This window comes from Chelmon rostratus, chromosome 14 (genome assembly GCF_017976325.1).
Source record: "Chelmon rostratus isolate fCheRos1 chromosome 14, fCheRos1.pri, whole genome shotgun sequence".
Classification (NCBI taxonomy): domain Eukaryota; kingdom Metazoa; phylum Chordata; class Actinopteri; order Chaetodontiformes; family Chaetodontidae; genus Chelmon; species Chelmon rostratus.
Genome location: NC_055671.1, coordinates 21,194,893 through 21,217,245, shown reverse-complemented (window position 1 = coordinate 21,217,245; position 22,353 = coordinate 21,194,893). Strand labels below are relative to the sequence as shown.

At 42.4% G+C, this 22,353-nt stretch overlaps 1 protein-coding gene across 1 annotated transcript in view; it reads right to left on the bottom strand.

The window, feature by feature from the left end:
- The window catches only part of wwc1 (WW and C2 domain containing 1), a 53,699-nt gene that overhangs the window by 12,406 nt on the left and 18,940 nt on the right, over window positions 1-22,353 (bottom strand). Inside the window, exons 6-13 of the mRNA XM_041952024.1 lie at window positions 16,188-16,317; window positions 11,747-11,893; window positions 11,011-11,081; window positions 10,531-10,776; window positions 7,419-7,508; window positions 3,526-4,214; window positions 808-925; window positions 165-335 (exon numbers count right to left, since the gene is read on the bottom strand). Of these exons, the coding sequence (XP_041807958.1) occupies window positions 165-335; window positions 808-925; window positions 3,526-4,214; window positions 7,419-7,508; window positions 10,531-10,776; window positions 11,011-11,081; window positions 11,747-11,893; window positions 16,188-16,317 (1,662 nt within the window). The remainder of the gene's footprint in view (window positions 1-164; window positions 336-807; window positions 926-3,525; window positions 4,215-7,418; window positions 7,509-10,530; window positions 10,777-11,010; window positions 11,082-11,746; window positions 11,894-16,187; window positions 16,318-22,353) is intronic.

Below are 22,353 nucleotides of genomic sequence, written 5' to 3'. Positions count from 1 at the left end.
GTTTGATTTGAATAAATAGACAGCTTGCTGATAAAAGTTTTCTGTTTCTTCGTGTAACCTGCAGTTTTTCTTCTTTTTCTCTTGTTTTGTGCATATAAAGGTAAACTTTTTAAATTACTCACTAAAAAAAGACTCCTCTAACAACCAGAAGCAAAAGCACGTACATTTTCTGATCAGCCGGCAGACAGAGGGCGCTGCAGTTGGACAGTTGCATGATGTAGATGGTGAAACGTTGGTCTCTGGACTCGTAGCGGAAACCAAGCTGCACCTGAGAGCAGCCCAGGGCCAAACGCTCCTCGTAGGAGCCCAGGAGGAGGTCTGCAGGGAGGCCCGCCCTGGAGGAAACATTATGGAGGTACATTATGCTAGCTACCAGCTTTCTACTCGGAAATATTCTTCAACTGATAACTCGAAATTATTACAATTTTGACAAAAAAAGGAAAGGAAATAATTTATGATCAAGCATGGAGAAAAATATTTCTTGAGCGCAATGATCAAGGTTCAAGTAAAGATTTTTTTTTAAAGTGTAACTATGAAGACCTGACGAGTTTATCACTCAATATTACATCAATATCTGTCATGAAATGTAAAGTGCTGTCCTATGATTGTGTTAAAAATAACATAAAATATTAAAAAATAGATACAAATGATAATAATTCAAGGTAAAGAACAATACATTTATTTAAAATGTAAAATGTATATTTGTCACATGTACAAATACATAATGTGCGGGGTTTGCAAAGGCTCCATAAAAACAAGTCTACCCAGAGGTAAAAAGGGAGTTCACCAGACAAAAATGCTTCGTACCTGCGCTCTGAAGGCTCGTACACACCGCTATCACCAGCCACCGACTCGTCCGAGACTGCTGAGGTCACCCCCATCTTCTTTGGCCCCGCCCCCGTCCCTCGCAGCTGGGGAGCTGAATCTGTAGACAACAGAAGGAATACAAGTTGAAGATATGGCGACATCTACATATAGAGCTCCATTGTTGTCCAGAAACTACTCAGTGAGCCACATTCTTCACCACACTGTTCCTTCATTACCATGAACACACTTTATGTGGTGTATTTTGGCTAACTTCCATATACAACGCTGAAAACAACAAATAAACGATGTCCTCCTGACATCTTTGACAGTGAGCGGCTGTTTTTGGAAATGTAGAAAAAGACAAACACAGGCAGAGAGATTTATACCACATCAGTCAACCTCAGCACTTCAGCACTTGTTGAGTCATTGATACTGATCAAACCCTCTGTCAACACTCCACAGATATCATGTGTTTGTTTTGTGCTATGAGATGTAATTAGGTTATCATGGCTTTGCTGAAGAATGCAGTGTAAACACAGCACTGCAGTCTTTGTAGAAGAGGCAGACCGTGGCGGAAAACATTCCGCTGTATTCAGGCTTAAAGAACAGCAGGAGCAGCATTTTGGGTTTCTACAGGTGGAGGAGATGAAATGGGAACCAGGAAGTCCAGTTTACAGGCTGATTCAAAGACAATGAACTACAGTTAATACTCTTTTGTTCCCAGGCTGGAAAGTTATCCCAGCAGCATCTGAAGTCCTGCAGAATTAGCAAAAAGATAAATGGTGAATGGAATGTGCCCCAACAAGATGAGGAGACACAGTGTTAGTGCTGATCTGAACACAGCCCTACTGGACTGCAGGGAGGCCCAGCTGTACAGAGTAAGAGCCTGGTAATACGTTGAACAGCGGGGATGGAGAGTGAACAGGAAACCAGACACCGTGTACACCTTTCACCCGAGACTGCAACGAGAACCTGAGTCATGTTCAGCTGCAGTGCACCCGGTTCAAACTTCAACTGACCGTTACTGCAATTCAGCTCAATTCATTTGACCTGAGTCATAACACAGTCAAATCTGAACACACAGACATGGTGCACACCAGTTATAGAAAAATCTCTACTTCTAACACTCCTTATAACTACAGAACTTGCCTGAGAAGCATCATGTCTTTACATTTTCATCAGTATGAAAGTGATCCAGTTATAGCTGTCTGTACTTCCATTGGTGTGTTGCAAATAGGAACTGCTAATAGCTAATTCGGCATACTTTTACTGTGTTGCTTTGTCTAATCAAGAGTCAAAAGGTACAAACATAATCTATGTGTTTACTATTGTATAAAACTGACAGACCTTTTGTCAAGCTACTAATTTAATTCATTTCAGTTACTCATCAAATCAGTTCATTTATACTCATTAATTCTCTGTTTACTTACAATACTTTGACCTTAAAATAATACACTCAACTTCACTTTAAACAAATCAAACAACAGCACAACACAGGCAGGTAAATAAAAATGTAAAGTTCAAACAGCACACACACACACAGGTGATCCAGTGGCTGTAATCCAACACCCACCTAAACTTCACCTCCCCTCTCTTCATTTCTCCCACCAGCAATCAGGTTTCACACACAGTATTAAATTTCTCATCACACACACACACACGGCGAGCAGGCCGACTCCTGGTATCCTGCTTTCCAATAAAGTTTGAGTGCTTTCTATGATGTCTAAAGGATAAAGGCGTTAGCTCACCAGCATCTCTGCGATCTCCTCCCTCTCTTATTGCTGCTCATTTAAAATTGCAGACAATTCATCACGATTACGGTTTTCATGTTATTAACTGGGACTATCATTTGAGTCACAGGCCTCTTGAGTTATTATTCAAACATGGTTTTATTGCCGTTGAGATGTAGCATGATTGCTTTGAGGATATGAGACTCACCAACAGGTTTAATGAAAAGTCAGATGATGTATTATTTTCTTCATCACTGAGCATCATTAATTGTCTGACTGTGACTAAAAGATGCAGGACACACGCTTGGTTCTGTGTTTTACTATGCATCCATTTTTTTTTAAAGTTACCTATCTATATTGTGCATCTGTTATCGTGCTTCACTTTGCTGCTGTGAAACTTCAACTTCTCTGCAAAGCATCAATACTGCGGGCTGAAACTCTTAAGACACTGAAATAGTTTTCTTTTAGGACAACTCCAACTATTTGAAAAACTCTGCAGCCTGTCCACACACTTTTGTGAACTTGTGGTTTAGGACTTTTTCAAGGTCTAGGCAAGGCCCTTTGATACTACAGCTACAGCATACAGTGATATTTTAGACACTGGTGTGCCTCCAACTTTGTGTGAACAGTTTGTGTTTGTCTCTTCGCTGTTTCAACATAAAGAAACGGTTAACTCGGTTTTGTGTGGAAGAATCCGACCCTGCATGGGACCCTGACCTCAAACCCATCCAACACCTTTGAGATCAACTGGAACATCGACTGTGAGCCAGACCTGATCACTCAATATGAGTGCTGGACCTCACTAATGCTCGTGTGGCTGAATGATACTGGGTTGGCTGGGAAACTTTGTTCCAGGTTACACCCCCCCCCGCCTTTCCTGTCCCTCTTGACTCTTATTCTTCTCAATGTACTTGCATTTCTACTGTGATGCTTATGAGTGAACATTTTGGATGAAGAAGACGCAGAATAAAAGAAGCATCCTGCCTACCTTTGACTTCCTCGCCCAGCCTGTTGTTGTGGTTCCGCTTGTCCTCCAGACCCCTGGAACCCCTGTGCTCCTCCTGCAGTTGCTCTTGAGAGTCCAGGCTGAGTTCCAGTTCTGCTAGCCTGCTGTGGAGCTCCAGGTCCAGGCTCAACCCGCCGGGCCCCGTCTGGCCTGCGAATGTCTCTCCAGAAAGGAAACTAGTGTCTGTGACCAGCGGCGAGCACGGCGGAGACAGCGAGGAAAGAGACGACCGTGGAGATAAAGAGCTCATGGAGTGAGGGGTTTCCGATAGTCTGAGCGCCTGGATCCTGGATGACCCCACCTCAACTCCAACACCACCGCCTCCTCCTGCGCCTCCTCCAGCAGAACACCCCGCATCTCCTCCCACCCCGCCTGCTTTGCCCTCAGGCTTCCCAGCGTCCCTCCCTCCACAGCCCGTCACCACTTCATGCTCGTGTATGGTGGTGATGGAGCTGGAGGGGCGGTAGCCTCCCTGGCCGCCCTCCTGCAGGAGACTGTCCAGCTTGTTCTGGAAGTCCGGGTCCGCCAGCTCGGGCTGCTCCAGGTAGAGGTCGGTGAAGCTGAGGGAGGAGGTAGAGCCCAGGCTGGAGGTGGTAGCCAGCGAGCCACGGCTGGATGTTAGAGAGCCTCGACTGCTGCCGGACGAACAGGACAAAGTGCTGGCCGACAGGCTGGAGAAGAGAGGGGGACAAAAACAGAAGGTTATGATCTAAGATGACACATCAGCAATTTCATTAGATACACTGTTTGTTATAAAGTCATGTTACAAGGTGCTACTCAAGTCAGTCAGACAGTGGCACATAAAGCGTGTTTCTAAAACGCATCCAAAATCCAACATGGACCAGCAGCAGCTTAGAATGTGAACACTTTTCAGAGCCAGTCCCAACTAACTAAATTACATCAAAATTATTAATAATAATAATAATAATACAGTGTGACAGTGTTTGCTGCAGGTCTGCTGTTGCTCACTGAGACTCCATAAACTCCTGCAGCACAATCCACTGTCACAACAAGCCCACATTTAGTTTATAGGTGTATAATATGTCTTGACAGCCTGTAATTGGCTACACAGACATTTTATAGCTAACATCACTGCCTACAGCAGCAGAGAAAATATTTGTTTTTGAGGACATTAACTTCAAAGCTTTTAAAACGTCAAGTCCTGCAGATACACTGTAACAGCCTCAATTCTGTTTAAGGTTGTTTGATCAACTAAAATTTTGTTTTTGTAGACCCACATGAAGATGTTATCCCCTGCACCTTTTTATCACTGGTTGCAATACTGTGTTGTGATATCTTTAAACAGGCCTTCAGATAAACCTTCTTCAATAACAGATTCTAAGGTACCGACCTTATTAGCTCCCTTTCAATATGAAGAATCCCTGATGATCTGAGTTTTCAAATGCAATGTGTATCTGCTCTGTTCTGCTATTGTAAGAGCATCAGCTTAACATCAAAGAACTAATTAAAAGAAAAGGACAAAAAGGGAAGAGAACAGAGCAGGTTTGCGAGAGCACAGCCGAGTTAGAGAAGAAACAGTGACACTGTGAGTCTTAGACAAGATAAAGTAAGAGAAAAAAGAAGAAAACTACACGACGTGCAGAGCTGGAAACAAGACTGCAGGCAGGCTTCTGTTCCTGCTTCCCTTTCCTCTCATCTCATATTCTGCCTCGTCTCCTCTATTCTTCCCTGCCTCCTCACTCTTCCTGACTTTTTCTTGTCATTGTTGTAAAAATGTTGGAGAATATGTGACAGCAGGACCAGGAGGGTCCTGGTCTTAGCAGATACGTGATCTTAGAAATACTACTAATAAATCCATCTGCTGATGGTGGAAGCGATCTTAAAATTGATCTGTATAAGCCATGTATAAATTTATGCAAGTTGGTAACTATGGTAACGCTAATGCACGTCGACATGTGGGCATGAGGATTTTCCCTGATCAAACTGTCAAAAGCAGTTCAAAACGTGGTGTGTTGTGTTCACATCCACGGTGTATTTGGCAGTTCATTATTCATCAACGTGTGTGACGTAGCGATACCACCGTGTGTTTCCTGTAATATCGCTGTGCAAGACGCTTCCTGTTTCTACCTCTTTTTTGTTAATAATACCATATGGTTAATTTGGAGTGAAATAATATGATGTGATACTGATTTGGATTTGTGGGTCTTGATGATGCAGGATGACAAAAGCCAAAACTGTCCAGTCAGTGACATGTGACTTCATGCTTACTCCTCTTGGTTCATCTGTAAGAAGTCAGTAACTGCACCAGAACTAAACTACATGTGTGAAACAGTCTCAAAAACTATTGGTTGAATTATCTCTAAGGATGAAGTGTGAATTGTGAAAACTGTGGTGATCCTCTGACTTTTCCTCTAGCGCCATCATCAAGTCGAATTTTTAAATTTGTCCAGTAGTTGTGCTTTAGACCAAATGACTGTGCTAATTAGCAAATGTTAACATGCTAACATGCTTCAGTAAGAGGGTGAAAATGGTAAACATTACATCTGATAAAGGTCAGCATGTTGGCACTGTCACTGTGAGCACGTTAGCACGCTGACATTAGCAGAACGGCCCCACAGGGCTGCTAACAGGGCTGCTGACTCTGACTCACTACAAAGCATTCACTAACTCAGAGTTCTCCCAAAATCATTTCTGCAACATCTGCAGCTGAAAATCATCTTGTAGTAAACTGACCAAAACTATTTTAATCACAGTTTCTAATCTTTTAACTTGTGTATTTTATTTCTTATGCTGGATTTCTTATGTAATATGACACGTTCAGCAGCCTTCATCTATAAAGCGTACTATATAAATAAACTTGTCCTGCCTTACAAACTTTTAGGCAGTAATTGCACATTCTTTGGAAGAGTTTTTGGTAATTTAGAGGTTTTTTGTTTTTTTTCATATTTCCCAGCTCAGCAGGCGAGATGTTCATCACCATTTAAAAGCTTCAAACCAAATTGAGAATCTCAAATACACATTAAATATTAGACTAACGGGGCTACTTTCAGGAGAAAAGTAGAGTCATTTCCCATCTCCCCTCTGTCTGTCCTCTACTCTCCTCTCCTCTCAGCCCTCCTGTAGCTCCCTCCTCACACACTCCTGACTATGAGCAGCTCTCTAATTAAAGCAGGAGGGCTCGTTAGCACGGACAGAGAGGAGTTCCTATCCGCCAGGGACACTTTTATGTCCATCAGACGAGGAGGACAGACAGGATGAGCGAGCCGTGAGACGAGAAATGGAGAGAAACTCGCCTTCACTTCCAACCTTTCAGATTATCACTGTTGAACTTAAAAACAGGACTGTTAAATATTACACGATTCTGAAACATGTAGGGCTCTTGCAGCGGCCTTGCATCATCTCATAAAAATGTAATTCCCGAGGATGTTCTGGGCTGGGCTGGAAAATTAGATTTGTGGCGAGATCATGACCGAAATGAAAAAGACGAGGACGAGCAAAATGGCTTTCATCTTAAGCAAATGTTTGGTCATTAAAGGCTAAATACTTCAAAGCTCTGCTCCCTCTCTCGCTCTCTCTCTCTCCTGCTTTGAATCTAATAACTAAATTATCCGTTCCAGTGAATCATCTGACGGTCAACGACCTTGTCGGAAATCTGAATGAACTAATTGATAAATGACATAAATGACTGTGTAAAAAATAAATCAAATGCATGAGCGCATTTAACTAAATGGGCGTTAAACAGATCATTTGGGGGTTTGATTGCTCGTGTTTCTTAATTTGACTGATTTATTTTTATTAATGTCATCGCACTTCCAGATCTCAGCAATTAACGTTATTATTTCTGATAGAAATGATGGACAATACTACAAAAATAATACCCAAGTTGTGATAAGCAGGAAACGAGACGAGCAAACCTTTTGAGTTGAGTATGTAGTGATGTGGCCAGTCGAACCATCTCCTCCAGCTCTCTCACCAGCTTGTTCCTCTTGCAGTGAAGTCGCAGCCTGAAATGATAAAAAAACAAAGGTAATGCATTTTATTTTTTCAGTCGGCTACGGACCTGCAGCTTTAAAGGAACGTCTTAATCTAATGAATTCAATCTGCTTCCAGGCTGAGCATGAGTCACCGCTCCGCTGACGCTGGAGGGGTGAACATTTGGAAAAAAAAGTGAACAAATATGACACGACGGCAGCGATGTGTCGGGTTGTTATGAGCAGCTGCTTTGTGTTCAGGTGACAGTGGTGTCATTTGTTTCTATGAGCTTTGCTGGGAGGAAACCAGTCCATTAACAGCTGCTACTGTGATCTACGGTTTGAATGGAAACAGGCCAAAGACGAAGCCTTTGATCAAGTTACTGACGGCCGCTGGTGTGTGTGTGTGTGTGTGTTCATGTTAACTTGACATTCTGACTGTGTTTCCTGTCTCGTTCTTTGTTCTTCTACACTGTACACATGTCTGTCTGCAAGGAAAACGTGTGTTTGCAGTGCACTAGGGCCCAATAGTTTTTTGGTACTGAGCAAAAAGTGTTCGTAAAACTGTTAAAAGAGTTTTAAAGAAAAACATCTATATTCTACACAAGAAAAAGTTTTGATAGACGTATTTTAACTCATATTGGCTTTTGTAACAATGATACCAAGCACTAGTGGTCTTTCCAGGCCTACTGAGGTCATACTAACTGAGAACTGACCCAGGACCTGAGTTGGACCAGGTCCAAAATTATATCCTGCCTAACTGGGTCAGGTCACATTGTATTTACACAGGTCTCAGGTCTGTGTGTCAATATATTTTATATTCAAGTGGATCCAAGTGGACTCTGCACCAGCGTTGACCTTGTAATGCCTCATCATCATGGGTCTGCTCTGATCAAGCACAGTCTGAATCGGGTCTAATTATCCTTTGGTCTACAAGACCGGGAGCAGGGTCACGATCGGGTTCGGGTCCAGTTTTGATGAAGACAGCAGTGACACAAGCGGGTCTGTCAGCAGAAGGTGTATGAATGTGTCTAGGAGTTTTCAATGATGTTAAAAGCAACTTCAGTGTTTAATTTTTGGTTTGATTCTCCAAAAACATGCACAGAGAATCCGCAACACTTTTAAAGGCCCTACGCACCCGCATCACACACATTTTCACTTATTTTACCTGGTCAGAGCTCTTTTTAGGACTGTATGGATGCATCCACACTGAGCTTCACTGATATCTGCCTTCTGGTTTGTTTTGTTTTTTGCTTTTTGTTTTTTAGAGAAGGGCCATTTATTCATGTGACATTCTCAGTATAACCTCCCACAATGCCCAGCAGAAGTCTGATTGGCCAGAACACCTGATAACACCTGCATGGATGGTTCCAAAACTAATTACTATGCTGAACTCAAGGATCCCGATTCAGATTTAATACAACATCTTTGAGAGCCTACAGACATGGAATACATGATGGTGTGCATACTTCTTGCGTCAGTGTGTGTGCTGACAACTTTGTGTTATTAGTGAATTCTGTGTGTGTTCATAAGGGTGCGTAGGTGGACTACAAGAGGTCCCTTTTGTGACCAGGCACAGCAGCCTCTCAGGTTTCAGGAACAGGAGACGAGACACAAAGACAGACTGAGCTCAGGTGGAGTCTGACCTGAACGCCGAACAACAAGAGTCCTGTTAGAGGGTGAGAGAGGGAGGGAGAGGGTGAGAGAGAGGGAGAGCGAAGGAGAGGATGGGATCTTGGTGGCTCTCGTTTGCTGCCTCGCACTATATAAGAGAAGACAAAGTGGTAAAAAACTAGAGAGGAAAAAAGGTGAAAGAAAGATTCGGGAGAGAAAATGCAGAGATAAAATGGAGACATAAAAGGATGAAAATAAAGAGGAGGGAATAAGGGAGAGGAGAGGAAGACTGTCATCTCTGTCATGTTCATCTCCAACTCTTAATAATCATTAGGGAGGTTTGATGTCTCTAAAGGCCAAAGGAGTCCAACAGAAGCAGAAGGTCAGTGGTTTCATCAGCAGATGAGACGAGAAGGGCCGCAGTTAGACTCATCACACTGCTGTCATCACCTGTTCTAACCTTCTCCGTGACACCAGTCTTCAGTCCACCTTCAGACATGTAGCAAGAATACAACAAAAACAGAGAGGTACTGGTCGAGCTGCTGCGGGTTTTTAGCGCCAGCTAATGTCAACAAAGACATTATTATTATTATTAAATAAATACAGGGTCAATACAACGACTAGTCCAGGCCACTTGTGGCTGGTTGCACCACTAATGTTAATGTTAATGAGTGTTTATTGAGTGGAGAGTTAAGCATCACTAAATTAAAACAGCTGGCACCAAATACACTAGCTCAGATCAGTTATACTAAATATTCACATCAACTAACTACTAGGTGTAACTATTAAAAGGTGAAAAAACTACCTTTTTTTTTTTTTACAAAAAACAACAACACAGTAGACAGTAAAGCTTAGTTTCCCATTTGGCAAAATACTGGAATACTTTCATCGCTCTTTGTTCTCTGTTTCCAAACACTGTTTGTGAGTGAGAGGACGATTCACTCTGTAACACTGCAGTACGACCACGAGTGGACTGTGTGTTCTTGTAGTTCAACAGGGGACAATGGATTGGAGAATCTAAGAAATGATCAGCTGATCACCTCAACATCAATTCAAGAATCTTCGCAGTAAACTTCAATCTGATCAGCTTCAGAGTTGTGAATCAGGAGCTTCAGTATGTGGAGTAAATAGTCGATGAAGGTTACATCTGCTCATTGAATATGTCAGATATGATATTTCATATTTCCTGCTGCTCATCTTATTGTCAGGTTGCAGCTAAAGACTGTGAGTATTAATTAAGCAGAACTGCTTTGTTTCTTCTGAGTCAACAAAAGGTGATTCGACATCTCTATTCAAAAGTAATAAAGTTTCAGACTTGATGTGATGATGTGTCAGGAATTATGCGCTTTGCTGCGCTGAAACAAGAAGCTCTATGATTTGGATTCTTCTGAACTGTTAAATCATCTCAAGTGTTTTATGTTTACTGAACTTAAATTCCCACCTCTCTGTCAGAGCCTTGCTCTGGTTGTCTCTGGCGGCCTGCAGGTCTCTCTCCAGACGTTTCTTCTCAGACTCCAGCTTCTCGGCGTCGTTGGGCTCGAGGCGCTGGCGGGGGCTGACGTACTGCAGCTCCTTCAGCAGCTCCTCCTTCTCGTTGATGAGGATGAGGCGGTCTCGCTCTGGGTCCAGCAGCCCCGGCCACGCCTCGCTGTCTAGTTTGGCGATCTGAACCTCGATGGTGGCGATCCTGAGAGAGCATGGTGGGAAGAGGAGGAGGAGGAGCCGGACAGAGGCGTGGAGCGGAGGTGAAGAATGAAGAGGAGAGAGGAGGGAAGTGTGGACACAGTTTAATCAGCAGTTGACTATAACTGTATTCTGTCTCTGAGCACCATGGAGATTACCACAGTACAAAACAGTCCTTTAATTGTTCTATTGTGTGTGTGTCAGGACTCTAGTGGCAGATTAGTCAGCTGGTATCTACCTTCTCTTCGCCTCCTCGTACTTCAGACTCAGACGAACCTTCTCTGCCAGTTTGTTGGTGCTGGTCATGAACTGAATACAAACGGAATGATCACACAAAGACATGTCGGACATGTTCACACACATCCATTCATGTGTGTGAAAGTAAAAGTACCAACACAACAACGTACAAAATCCTCCAGTACAAGTTAAAGTCATCCTGCATTCAAAAGCATAAGTAAAAGTACAGAAAATAGGAAAAAAACAAAGTTCTGATACATATATTTGTATTTATCTGTGGAAATTTTTCGAAGCTTCATTTTCTTTTGTGAATTGTTGGATAATTTTACCTCTTTGGGTCTTTCTCCTAACACAGACAGCTGTTAGAAAATTGCCAAAATTAGGATTTTAAACAGGCAATATCTGACTAAACACTGACAATCAAAAACAGTGTCAGCAGTTTTAATATACCTGCTTTGTACTCAGAAAAACATTGAGGTTTAACACCCAGCCCAGCTCTTAAAGTACGACTCAGTGTCCATCTTTGTCAGCTTTCAGGAAAAACTGTCCCAAGATTAAAGCCAACATGTAGTCGCCTTTTTGATGCTGTTGCCATTTTTACCTGTTTGACTACACTGAATTTAGTGCTGGCTGACGAAATCTATCATCAAGACCGGGACTAAATCTCTGTGTGACCGTCCCTAAAGCTGTTCTCTCCAAGGTGAAGAAGTGAAACAGAGATCCCTCCCTGGACTCACCTCGGCCGGGATGTCGGTCTGGGAGCCGGCGTCGGAGTAGAGCCGGGGAATGGACAGCTCCGAGTTGGCGAGCGAGGGGCTGCTGCCCCACAGCTCCTGTTGGGACCCCGAGTCCAGCTGGAATCCGTCCTTCAACACAGCCAGTTTCTGGATGAACAGAGGGGACAAACAGGGCTGATGGAGATTACATGAATCAAAACATGATCTGCAGAGAGAAACTGGGCCACTGCAGCAGGAAACTATGCTGAGAATAAAAATAGGATGTGATTAAGCACAGAGGAAAAAAATATTAGACAAAGCAGCAATAAGATATTGTTTTGAGTGAATGAAATTAAGTCCCCTTAAGTGGCTCTTGGTTCTGAATCAAACATTCTCTCCTCTTTTATCTGATCATCTAGCAAGTGAAGCTTCTAGAAATCAGCAATGACGTGAAGTTCGTCTGACTCATCAAAGAGCATCTGTGAAGAGACAAAAGTGTAAAATGTAAAAGACAACCTCCTTGATGTTTGCTGCCTGTTCCTATGAGTTGTGCAGTGATGCAGCAGCAGTGACAGCTGCTACAGGGAACGTCTCATCTTCACAGTCATGAAATAACATCTTATATGACTGCAGATTTTAAAGCCTGCTGTGGAATGCACCTTACTTTTGCCTTTCAGATGGTGCTGAAAAATAACATACCACCTCCGTGTTAGCGGTAGTGTTTGTGTGCTTTGAAGAAGCAGCATCTCAACCGACTCTCAGTTTCAAACTGTCTGTCTGAGCCTTCACGTAGCAACATTTCACCATGAAGCTACACATGGCTGTTTCACAGAAGTGGCAGCCAGAGGGAAGTGCTCAAATGCAACACAACAAGACATGATCAGCCGAGCTTGTTTTTGCTCTTCACACTAGAATCAAAAATCAAAGATGTGATAAAAAGCCAAGAAGATTCCCCACCAGTCAACATACACTATTTATTCAATTTGGACAGAGTGAAATCACACATGATAATGTAACATGTTCTCTATATTTGAGTGCTAAATTTCACATCATGGGTTTGACCTGTTGCTATCACCTCCCTCTCTCTCCCTTACTCTTTACTGTCTCTTTCTCCATCTTTGGGCCTTCTGAAAAGGTAAAAAAAATTAATTAAGTAATTAAGTAAGTCAAAATTACTGGAATTTACTGGAATTAAAGAAATCATAGTGTAATAATTGCACATTGTCTCTAGTTTGCCCTATAATAAGCACCAAATTACATAGCTCTGCCCAGGAATTTATTAAGTAAATACAGACCTGTAAAATACAATAAATTAACTTCCGAAAAGGTAAAACATTGACTCAAAAATTCAGAACTCGGACCACAAGTAATTATTCTGCTTTTCTGTTTTCAATGAATTCGTTCTTTACTGTATAGTATTTAAAAAGAAATGGGAAAATGTCAATCAAAACTCCCACCGGCCTTTAGATGTCTTTTTTTTTGTCTGACCAACACTCAAAAAAGACATAAGACATTAATTTGTGTTAACACACAAGACAAAGAAAAGCTGCAAACCCTCACACTTGAGGAGCTGGAACTGGGGGATGTTTGGTGAAAATTGTTTGGAGAAAATTAATCAAATTAACTGCTCTATTAATTGATTGTTTCAGCTCTGAGCTGCGGGTATCAGTGGAGTCTGTCAGTAAGAATTCACTGCACCTCTCTATACATTTCCCTAGGCGTCCATCTCTCTGATTTTACAGGCAGACATACAGCAACATCTACACACTCACAGCCAAATAAACATACGTAGATGCAGAGCACATGGGGGGCAGACTCACAGACTGAGCTGTCAGCTGCAGATGGTAAGGGGGAGGGAAGGGGAGAAATGGGAGACAGAGGGAGGCAGACAGGAGGCCACAGAGTAGATTATGTATTATTGAACACATTCTCCTTCCTGTACCTCCAAACCAATCTGGAGCCAGACTTGCCTGATAAGACTTGATATTTTAAATCTATATGTGCGTATGGGGGTGCATGTTGGAATATTGTCAACACGGAGGCATTTTTATTGAGAACTGGAGTCTAAAATGCTCAACATGCATTTTAGAGCTATATATGAGTTATTCTACATTTTCTGCTGCTTAATATTCTGTGCAGACCTGTTGATGTGCAGTCCTGTTTGTACATGGAGCATCAAAGAACATCTGCACAGTTCAGATACATGGAAATGCTTCTAAAATCGAGCCCAGAGGGATTCTCATGGCGATTTTATGGAATAAAACAATAAATTATCGTTTGCCAGTTGCTGCACCACAGCCAGAAACTCCATGTTCGTCTCCACTCCCCTCATCCCTGCAGACTAGTATACTGTACACCTGCAGCCTGTGAAATCCCATCATGCAACTTTAATACACACTGTTGCCATGGTGGAAATATGGTGTGAGTTAATGATGTGGTGCTGTCACGCTCAGACTGGAGAGACTTTGGATAAAACAGTTGGCTGGGTGCTTCATGAGAGAGGCAAAGAGAAAGCCACTTTTAAACAACGTCTCGGATACAGTTTGCCGGAAGCCATGTGGGAGACTCTGGAGTCAGCTGGAAGAAACTTCTAGCATCTCATGAGACCAAAATGCAGATTTTTGTCCATCAGACTAAGCGGCATGTTTGCAAGCCAAACACTGCAGTGTGATGCATGTTGGTGGGGAAGGGAAACCCAATTCAGGCTGCAAGAAACCTGCAGTTTTGGATTGTTGGGCGGACAAAACAAGACGTGAAGATGTCATCACGATTTCTAGGATAGAATGGAGTTCTTTGCTATTTCTCATAATTTTATAGACAAAATAATTCACAACAACAACAAAAAAAAAAACAGGAATTTGTTAACAATCGAACAACATCCACACTTAAACTAATGTTGTCTGAGATACAGTGTCACCTGAAACATCAACACTGACAGAAATAAACACTGACAGCCCACAGATGCTCCAAGTAACCCACTCAGAGGTACACAGAGTTTAAACCACATGAGCTACAAAGGAAATAAAACCCCCGCAGCAGAAAAATGTTGCTGCCATCAGCAAAAAAGTTTTCACTTTCCAGAAAACTCATCTCAAACTGATCCTCGCAAACACAGCCCTCATCTTCTCCTGACAGAACTCAGCAGGCTGTCATCACGCCGACAGTAAAACACCACCTGCCTCCCTGCAGCCTCAGCTCCTCACAGTCACTAAATCTCTCTGAGTACATCTGGCCTCTTTCTCACAGCCATATAATATTAAGTGTTTTAACACGCGTACAGACTCTCCTGAGAGTCATCTGATGCCCTCATCTCCTCCACTCACTGTCCGCCTCCTTTTCCTTCCTTCCCTCATACTGTACATTTTCCTTTCTCTTTCTCTTCATTACAAATCACTTCCTGTCCCAGCTTTATGTGGAGTTCGGACTGTACCTGCAAAGTTCATCTTGGGGTAAATAAGCCAGAGCTTTTCAATTCTGGTTCTTGGCACATTTCATTCATTCATTCTATTCAGAGCCCATTTTATAGCTGAACGTAGTTAAATACCTCTTAGGGGGGAAAATACACTCATTACATTTGCCCAGTCAACTGTTATGCTGGTGGACCTTCCATCTCCCCCACTCATTTACCCTCACAGCCCAAACTGATCTCTCAATATAGAAAAGCTGAGAGACCTGGTAGCAAGAGGAAGCTGTTCAACATGTTCTCCTGGACAAAGCACCGACTGCCAAAAACCCAATGAAAAATAAAACTTCAAAATAAAAACCACATCTTTTGCTTTGATTTAAAAACAAAACTTGCCACTACAAAAGTTTTCCAACGCTGAACATATTAAATCCTTTCATTCATGTGATTTCTGAAATGAAGCAAGCGGCTCTTGGTATCAGATGACACTATTTGGATTATCTGTCTCCTCTTTCCGTCCTCCATTGTTTGTCAAAGAGTTGATACAGGAGCTGATCAAGTCAACATTCTGCCTCCAGCAGCCTTTAAACAATGCTAAGCTGCTATATACTTATCAGCTTTGTACCTGACTTAACTCCTATTGTGCTTGAATTAGTTTTTTGTTGTTCTTTTTTGCTGAATTTTAGTCAGAAATATTTGTAAAATTACAAAAACAAAATGTGCATACATCCTCAATGACGGTTTGACCCACTGGATTTGAGTCTGACAGCTGATTTTAAACATCTATCCAATTAGTGGTATATTTTACTGACTTTAACTCTGTTGCTCAAAGGTCTTAATTAACCGAATTACAATTTAATCAAGAATGCGCTCAGTCTTTAAATGCTTAAAAAGTCGAGAACGTCAGATTTTGGAAAAAATGTCAACCAAAGTAACAAATATCAAACTGGTGCAGCCAAGCTGAGGCAGACGAGTCTCAACAGTGTCGTGGTTTGAAAAATATTTTTAGAGTGACTTGACTTTTAGTGTTTGTTACTTCGACTACAAATGCCCTTTTACCTGCATGAGTTCTTGTTTCTCCTTCTCCCCGGAGCTGATGGCGTCTCGGATGGAGCGGACCTCGCTGAGGATGGCCTGCGCCTCCTGCACCTTGTAGCCATACGGGCTGTTGGACACCTTCTGGTCAATCCTGGAGGTCAAGAGGAAGGGGAAGAGCCAGAGAGAGGGAAAGAGACAGGAGACGAAGGTCAGTTTGGATGAAGATTTAGTAAAACATAAGCAGCAGGAGGGTTGAAACAATCCTTCTGTCAAAATGTCCCCAGATCACATCTTTCACAGTCAGCTACTCTAAACAGACCTGAAAAGACCTTTAAAAGATCTAATGACTTTCTTTTTATTCAGAACTTAATAACCTTTTAATGTTTACACAGGGAACTGGGTGAGGTGAGCATACACACATTGCAGCGACACTGACTCACTTTCATGCAGTTATGCTAAGTGTAAGATTCCCAGTGTAACCACAGCCTTTTCACTAGCAGTCACTCAGCAGGCTTTACTAGCAGTCATAGGAAAGTCAAACGGCAAACAGCAGATGGTGGAGCAGCATTACTCATTCACTTTCCTGACACATATTAACTGTGACAGGGGCTGAGGAGTGAAGCTCAATGCTGACTGTTCATACCAAGTATGACCAAACTATGGCAATCTGTTCCATTTTTTATTCTTTCTGAAAATACTGTCGGATTTGTCTAAACGATGATGCTGTTGAGCTATAGCTGCTCTAGACTCACAATGCCTTGATGGGCCAAAGACTGGAAACCTGCAGCTTCAAAACCTCAATGTGCAGCTGGCTTTTGGACCATGTCCACACTAAGGGGACTTCTATATCTTTTTCCCACAGTTTTACCGTTCAATCCACACTAAACCCTTAAACCCTTTTTGAGTTCTTCAATAACAGTGATGCACTGTGTGCCTGCCCAGACACGGTTAGCTAGTGCAAACACTGTGCCACCTCTAACTGTCTCTGCGATCACTCACTCAATCACTACAAACAATCCCTGTGGTCACCAACCTGCTTTTATTTTCTTCAGGGTTTGTGCAGATTTCACAAATTACCGTTAATTAACATGACCTGGGCCTGGATAAGGCATACGGTACAAAATGATGGATGGATGAATGAACCAGTTCATAATTTCTTGCCCAAACCGACATTTACGGATTACAAGCCCATGAGCTTCCTGGCTACTGTAGCATGCAGTGTTCGACTTTTGTGAATTCAGGACTTTTAATAACTTCTAAGTTTACGTCTTCTTTTGAAGAAGCTGAATTCAATGCTTTTTGAGGTTCACAAGTATAAAACTGTGATTGGATCAACATCTCAGTGGCAGGAATAGCAGTTCAACGACAGAAAATGACAATTAAATGGCTATTTTACACTTATACAGGTGTCTCACAAAAGGAAAGGGAAACATTGTTTCAACATTGCAAAATGTTAATTAGAACAACTAAATTAAGAGTTCTGCTGTATTAAAACTGTACAGGTGTTCATGCAGAATGGGAGATGTCCACACTGCATAATGACTATAATAAGCATTTTTTGTCAAAATAAGAGGAAGAAGAAATTTAGATGTTTTACTGTTTACACTGGCATTTCAGTACGGACGAAAACAACCTGAAAACTGACAGTAGGTGTTGATCTTTTCACAGGTAAAACACGTTTTCACACATAGCCGGCTTGGTGTGGATGTCCTGATAAGTCTGAGTACAAGATCAAATGTTTGCTTAACTTCTAACCCCCAGGTAAGACACCTGAGATCTTGTTTTTGGCTGTGGGCAGACTGGGAAGACCTTGCCGTTGCAGAGAGAACACACAGAAGAGACACTGCAGGAAACAGCCATCAGAGGCAGCAGCAGCTATGTAAACCCTGTCATCAGCAAGTCATGCATGCATCCGAATAACAGGTCCTTCCACATTCTTCATAGAGGGAAGAGGGGGAGGGAGGTTCGGACAGAGAGAGAGAGAGAGAGGGAGAAAACAAGGTACAGAGAGAATGAGGAAGTGAGGGAGGGAGAGAGGCACTTGTCTGTAACAGGCAGAGAGAACAAGTAATCCTGTCTAAGTCCTTCTCAAACATGGACTTATGCTGAGTGAAAATGGTGTTATGAACCTTTTTATAATTAAAATCACAATGACCGCTTTACAATAACAGAGAGAGAGCGAGAGACATTTAACAGATACTCACTGAGCTCAAACATTCAGCTACCGTCACACCATTTAAACTCTCCACAGTAAATTCCACTGAATATTTCACATGTTACATGAATAAAATAGTGTCTTTGTGGGACTATCAGCTTCGGTCGTGGTCTCATGGTCGGGGGAGTTTCTCTTTGCCATGGCAACCAGAGCTTCTGCTCCTGTTTGGGTAAACATCTGCTTGTCTTTATCCAAAATACTAAACCTCCCCCTGTACTGTAGGATGACCTCTGACCTCAAATGGTAATTACCCTCCAAAATGTACATCTTTAATAACAATTCTGGGCTGAGCAGGCAGTGCACTGTCATTCAAAATACCTCATAGCATATAGCACACATACACAAAAGTATGTAGACACAAAAGCCCTACTGATAACGGATAATGGATTGACACCAGTATCAATATTGGAGACTGAACAAAAAAAAAAAAAGACGACATATTGACTGATATTTGTTTTTCAAGTGGTTCAGCAGTGATTTAATATAACACTTCCATAAAACTGAGGGGCTTGTTAGAAAGAACGGTGGTAAAGCAGAGGCTGAGACATCCGGAATTTTAAGGCCCTTTCACACCAAACACGTTCAGCCCGGACTTCGAACTTTTTTTGTCTGGTTCGAACAAAAAGTACAGGTGTGGAACCTCTCCTGGAGCACAGTCCGGACCAAGCAGCACAGGTTTGATTCTAGTGTGAAAAAAAAATTCATTGGATGCTTTGGACTTTTGGACCATTACATGACATTCTGGCTACTGTCATATCCAGAAAAAGGAAGAAGAAAGCAACAAACCAAACAGAGCCATGGTAGCAGAGGAGAGAGCAGGAGAGCGGATGTTTAATTGACAATTGGTCCATCGACTTTATAAAGAGTCAGCTTAAAAAAAAAAAAATCACCACAAGTCCGACACCTTTCAATTATTTCGCCAGAGGATGAGAGAGAGAGGGATTGAACTGAAAAAATGGCGACGTCGGACACACGGCCATTTACAAACCAATCAATTGCATGTGTAGGGAGATGCAGCTGCCGTAGGTGATGAAGACAGGATGAAGGTATGTCATGTATAGCTCGCTAGCACGCTCACATAATTGCAATGTGAAAGTTAGCTAACTGGAGCAAATGTACACAATGCAGCAACAACGCAAACCCTGGTTCAGACTTTTTGGTGTTAAAAGACCGTCAGTCTCTGGTGGATAACAAAGGATCCCACACTTCCTATAGTGCAGTTCAGCAGTGTCTTCTCTTACATCCTCCCTGGCTAGTAAATGCCCACGACTTTTAAAATCTTGTAACGCAGGTTGTCTGTTGGAAACTTCCAGCCCAATCTGATATATAACCTCATCATCCCAGTTCATCCCAAAGGTGCTGGATGAGGCTGAGGGCTTCATATACTCTTAATCATCTTGTGACCCCAGGTTGGGATTCGTTTATCTAAATTATTACTGTACTCAATAGCATTCATAGTTCGGGGCATAGGACAAAACACAAAGAAAAACTACTCCACATTCTTTTGCAGTATAATATTGTCACTTTTCTGCTCTACAAATCAGAAAACATATAAAAAACCTCACATGCACCAGCATTTTGTGAAATCTGAGCCGAGTGTTCGGCTGCATTCCAGCCTAAGCCTATTCGTATTTCTGCAAACAGCGATTGGTTGTTGAACACCGTCCGATGACTGTAACAGGAGAGGAAAGTCACGGAGGAATGCCGTCCAACCACTCTGCCTCAGCTACTCTTTAATCCTCCTGACACTCTCACTGTGCTGCGGGAGGCAAGACAAACAGACCGGACATTCCTGTTCAATTCAACATCGCCTGACAGGGGATCGGCATGTCTGCTTTCTAATGTGGTGAATTTCAAAAACAAAATCACAGAAAGCCTCGATCTCACAGAAGAAGAAAAACGGAAGAATGAATCGCTTTCAAATCAGCATTCCTGGCTGAACGCCTCACTGGTACACCTTGCACTTTCTGTAAGAACTCACTTCATATTCCGAGGTGTACAACTAGGTCAGATAGACGGGGTGTTTCCTTTCAAATCCACATTCTTCGACTGTGTTTCCACGGGTGCGTTTATAGAGGTGTTTTTTGTGTAATGATTGGATGGAATGTGCGATAATGCTGTGGCAATAACTGAGGTGATAAGCAAAGCTTCTAACTAACTTGCATCTGTTTGAGCTGCATACTGAATGCTTACATGCTGTTTAAAAAGGGCAAATTCCAACAAGGGCAACATTTCATGAAGGCTGGACTCCTTCATCTCTACTGTACGACAATATTCCTGGGATGCCTGACTGATCGTGTCACTCGGTTAGATAGATAAGGATAAGAGAAATGAAAGATAAGAGCCAGGTAGAGACATGGCTAAGATGTTTAAAGAAAGAGTGGAAACATGATTCAGATAGCTACTGCACTGTCCCGGTAATACTGAAAACGCTTTTATGTGTGGAAATAGTTGTCAAGATGACTGTGAAATGACTAAACGTGTTCATCCTCACTGTCTTCCTGTCAGCAAACAACCAAACAGCTGAATAGAGTCAACATGTGCTGCGCAGTGGGACAGAAGGTCTGGTTCCTCTGCTGAGTCTCAGCTGGTTAAACGCTATGATCATCAGTGTTTTAATAGAACCATACTCACAGTGAAGTTGTTCTCATTGACAATTTTGTTTGTGCTGTCAGGCAACCAAAGGAGCATAAAACACTGATTTGATCATAGCTTAAAGATGCTACAGATGTCTGACAATACTGGTTAGTGACATCGGCTGTGGCTACACTGACATTTAAATTTAGAGCGAGGCAGAAAGTTTTCACCTTAAAGGCCTTGTAAGCCTATTTTCACAATCAGCTCCTGACTGTGAGCGATGGGGTCAAAGTTTGAACATGAGAGGTTTGTTCCTTCTTTACCTCGCTGGTTTGAAGTGGGCAGGACAGAGATGGAAAAACGTACGACAGTTGGTAAGCTGTTTGGTCAAAAGCCTGTTTTCCCTGTCCACGTTCAAACACGATGCTCATGATTTCTAATGACCCACTCGAGACCCTTTTCCAGCTCTAAAAACAGTGGCCTGGTCTGGACGGATGGCCAAAACAGAAAGATGAGCTTTGAGTGTGCACACGTTCTCTGAGAGGACAAGGTGCGCTAAAGAATTTGTAGTAACCATTTAAGTATTTTGTTGAGCAAAAAACATCCAGTCTCTGCTTTCTACCTTTCTAGACTGAACAATCCAATCGTAAAAAAAAAATGAACAGACTGACAATTTAAACAATAATTATTTGCAGTCCTAGTTGTGACTTTATGAGCACAGACCATTAAGGGATAACTTTAATAAGTTTTTTACAACTTGGACCTTATTTCTAGCATTAAATACGACCATTTACTCACCCAGACAACTTTGGTGGCATTTGGAGTCGTTTTGAAGAAATTAGCCCCAGAGGAGCGGCGCGTATTTCCGTATAATGCGAGTACTCAGGGCATCCATGCGCAGCCTCTATATAACGCATAATCTGCGGCGAAACTCGTTCATCTTCCAATATTTTGTTATGATATTCTGGTGCTATTCCCCTCTGAGCCCGTGGTGGCATGTTATCAACATCCGGCGTCTCTAGGCAACTACCTCTGACGTGGATGATGTCATTTCCGAACAGCGCGCGCTGCAAGCAGCCAGCCACAACACGGCTATCTCTGCGGCGGTCGGCTACGAATACGCAATAACCAACCATAGCTGTGCCAAACTACAGCTAAACTAGCCGACCGCCGCAGAGTTAGCCGTGTTGTGGCTGGCTGCTTCGGAAATGACATTAATGCTAAAAATAAGGTCCAGGTTGTCAAAAACGAAAGTTATCCTTTAAAAAGCTAATTTCTGTGAAGAAATATAAAACTAGGAGCGGTTTGGTGGCTGAGTGGTTGCAACCATGTGATATACATCTGCAGGGTTTCAGGGTAACAGTGAGTCAAAGGTGTTCCGCAGGCAGAAGCTGT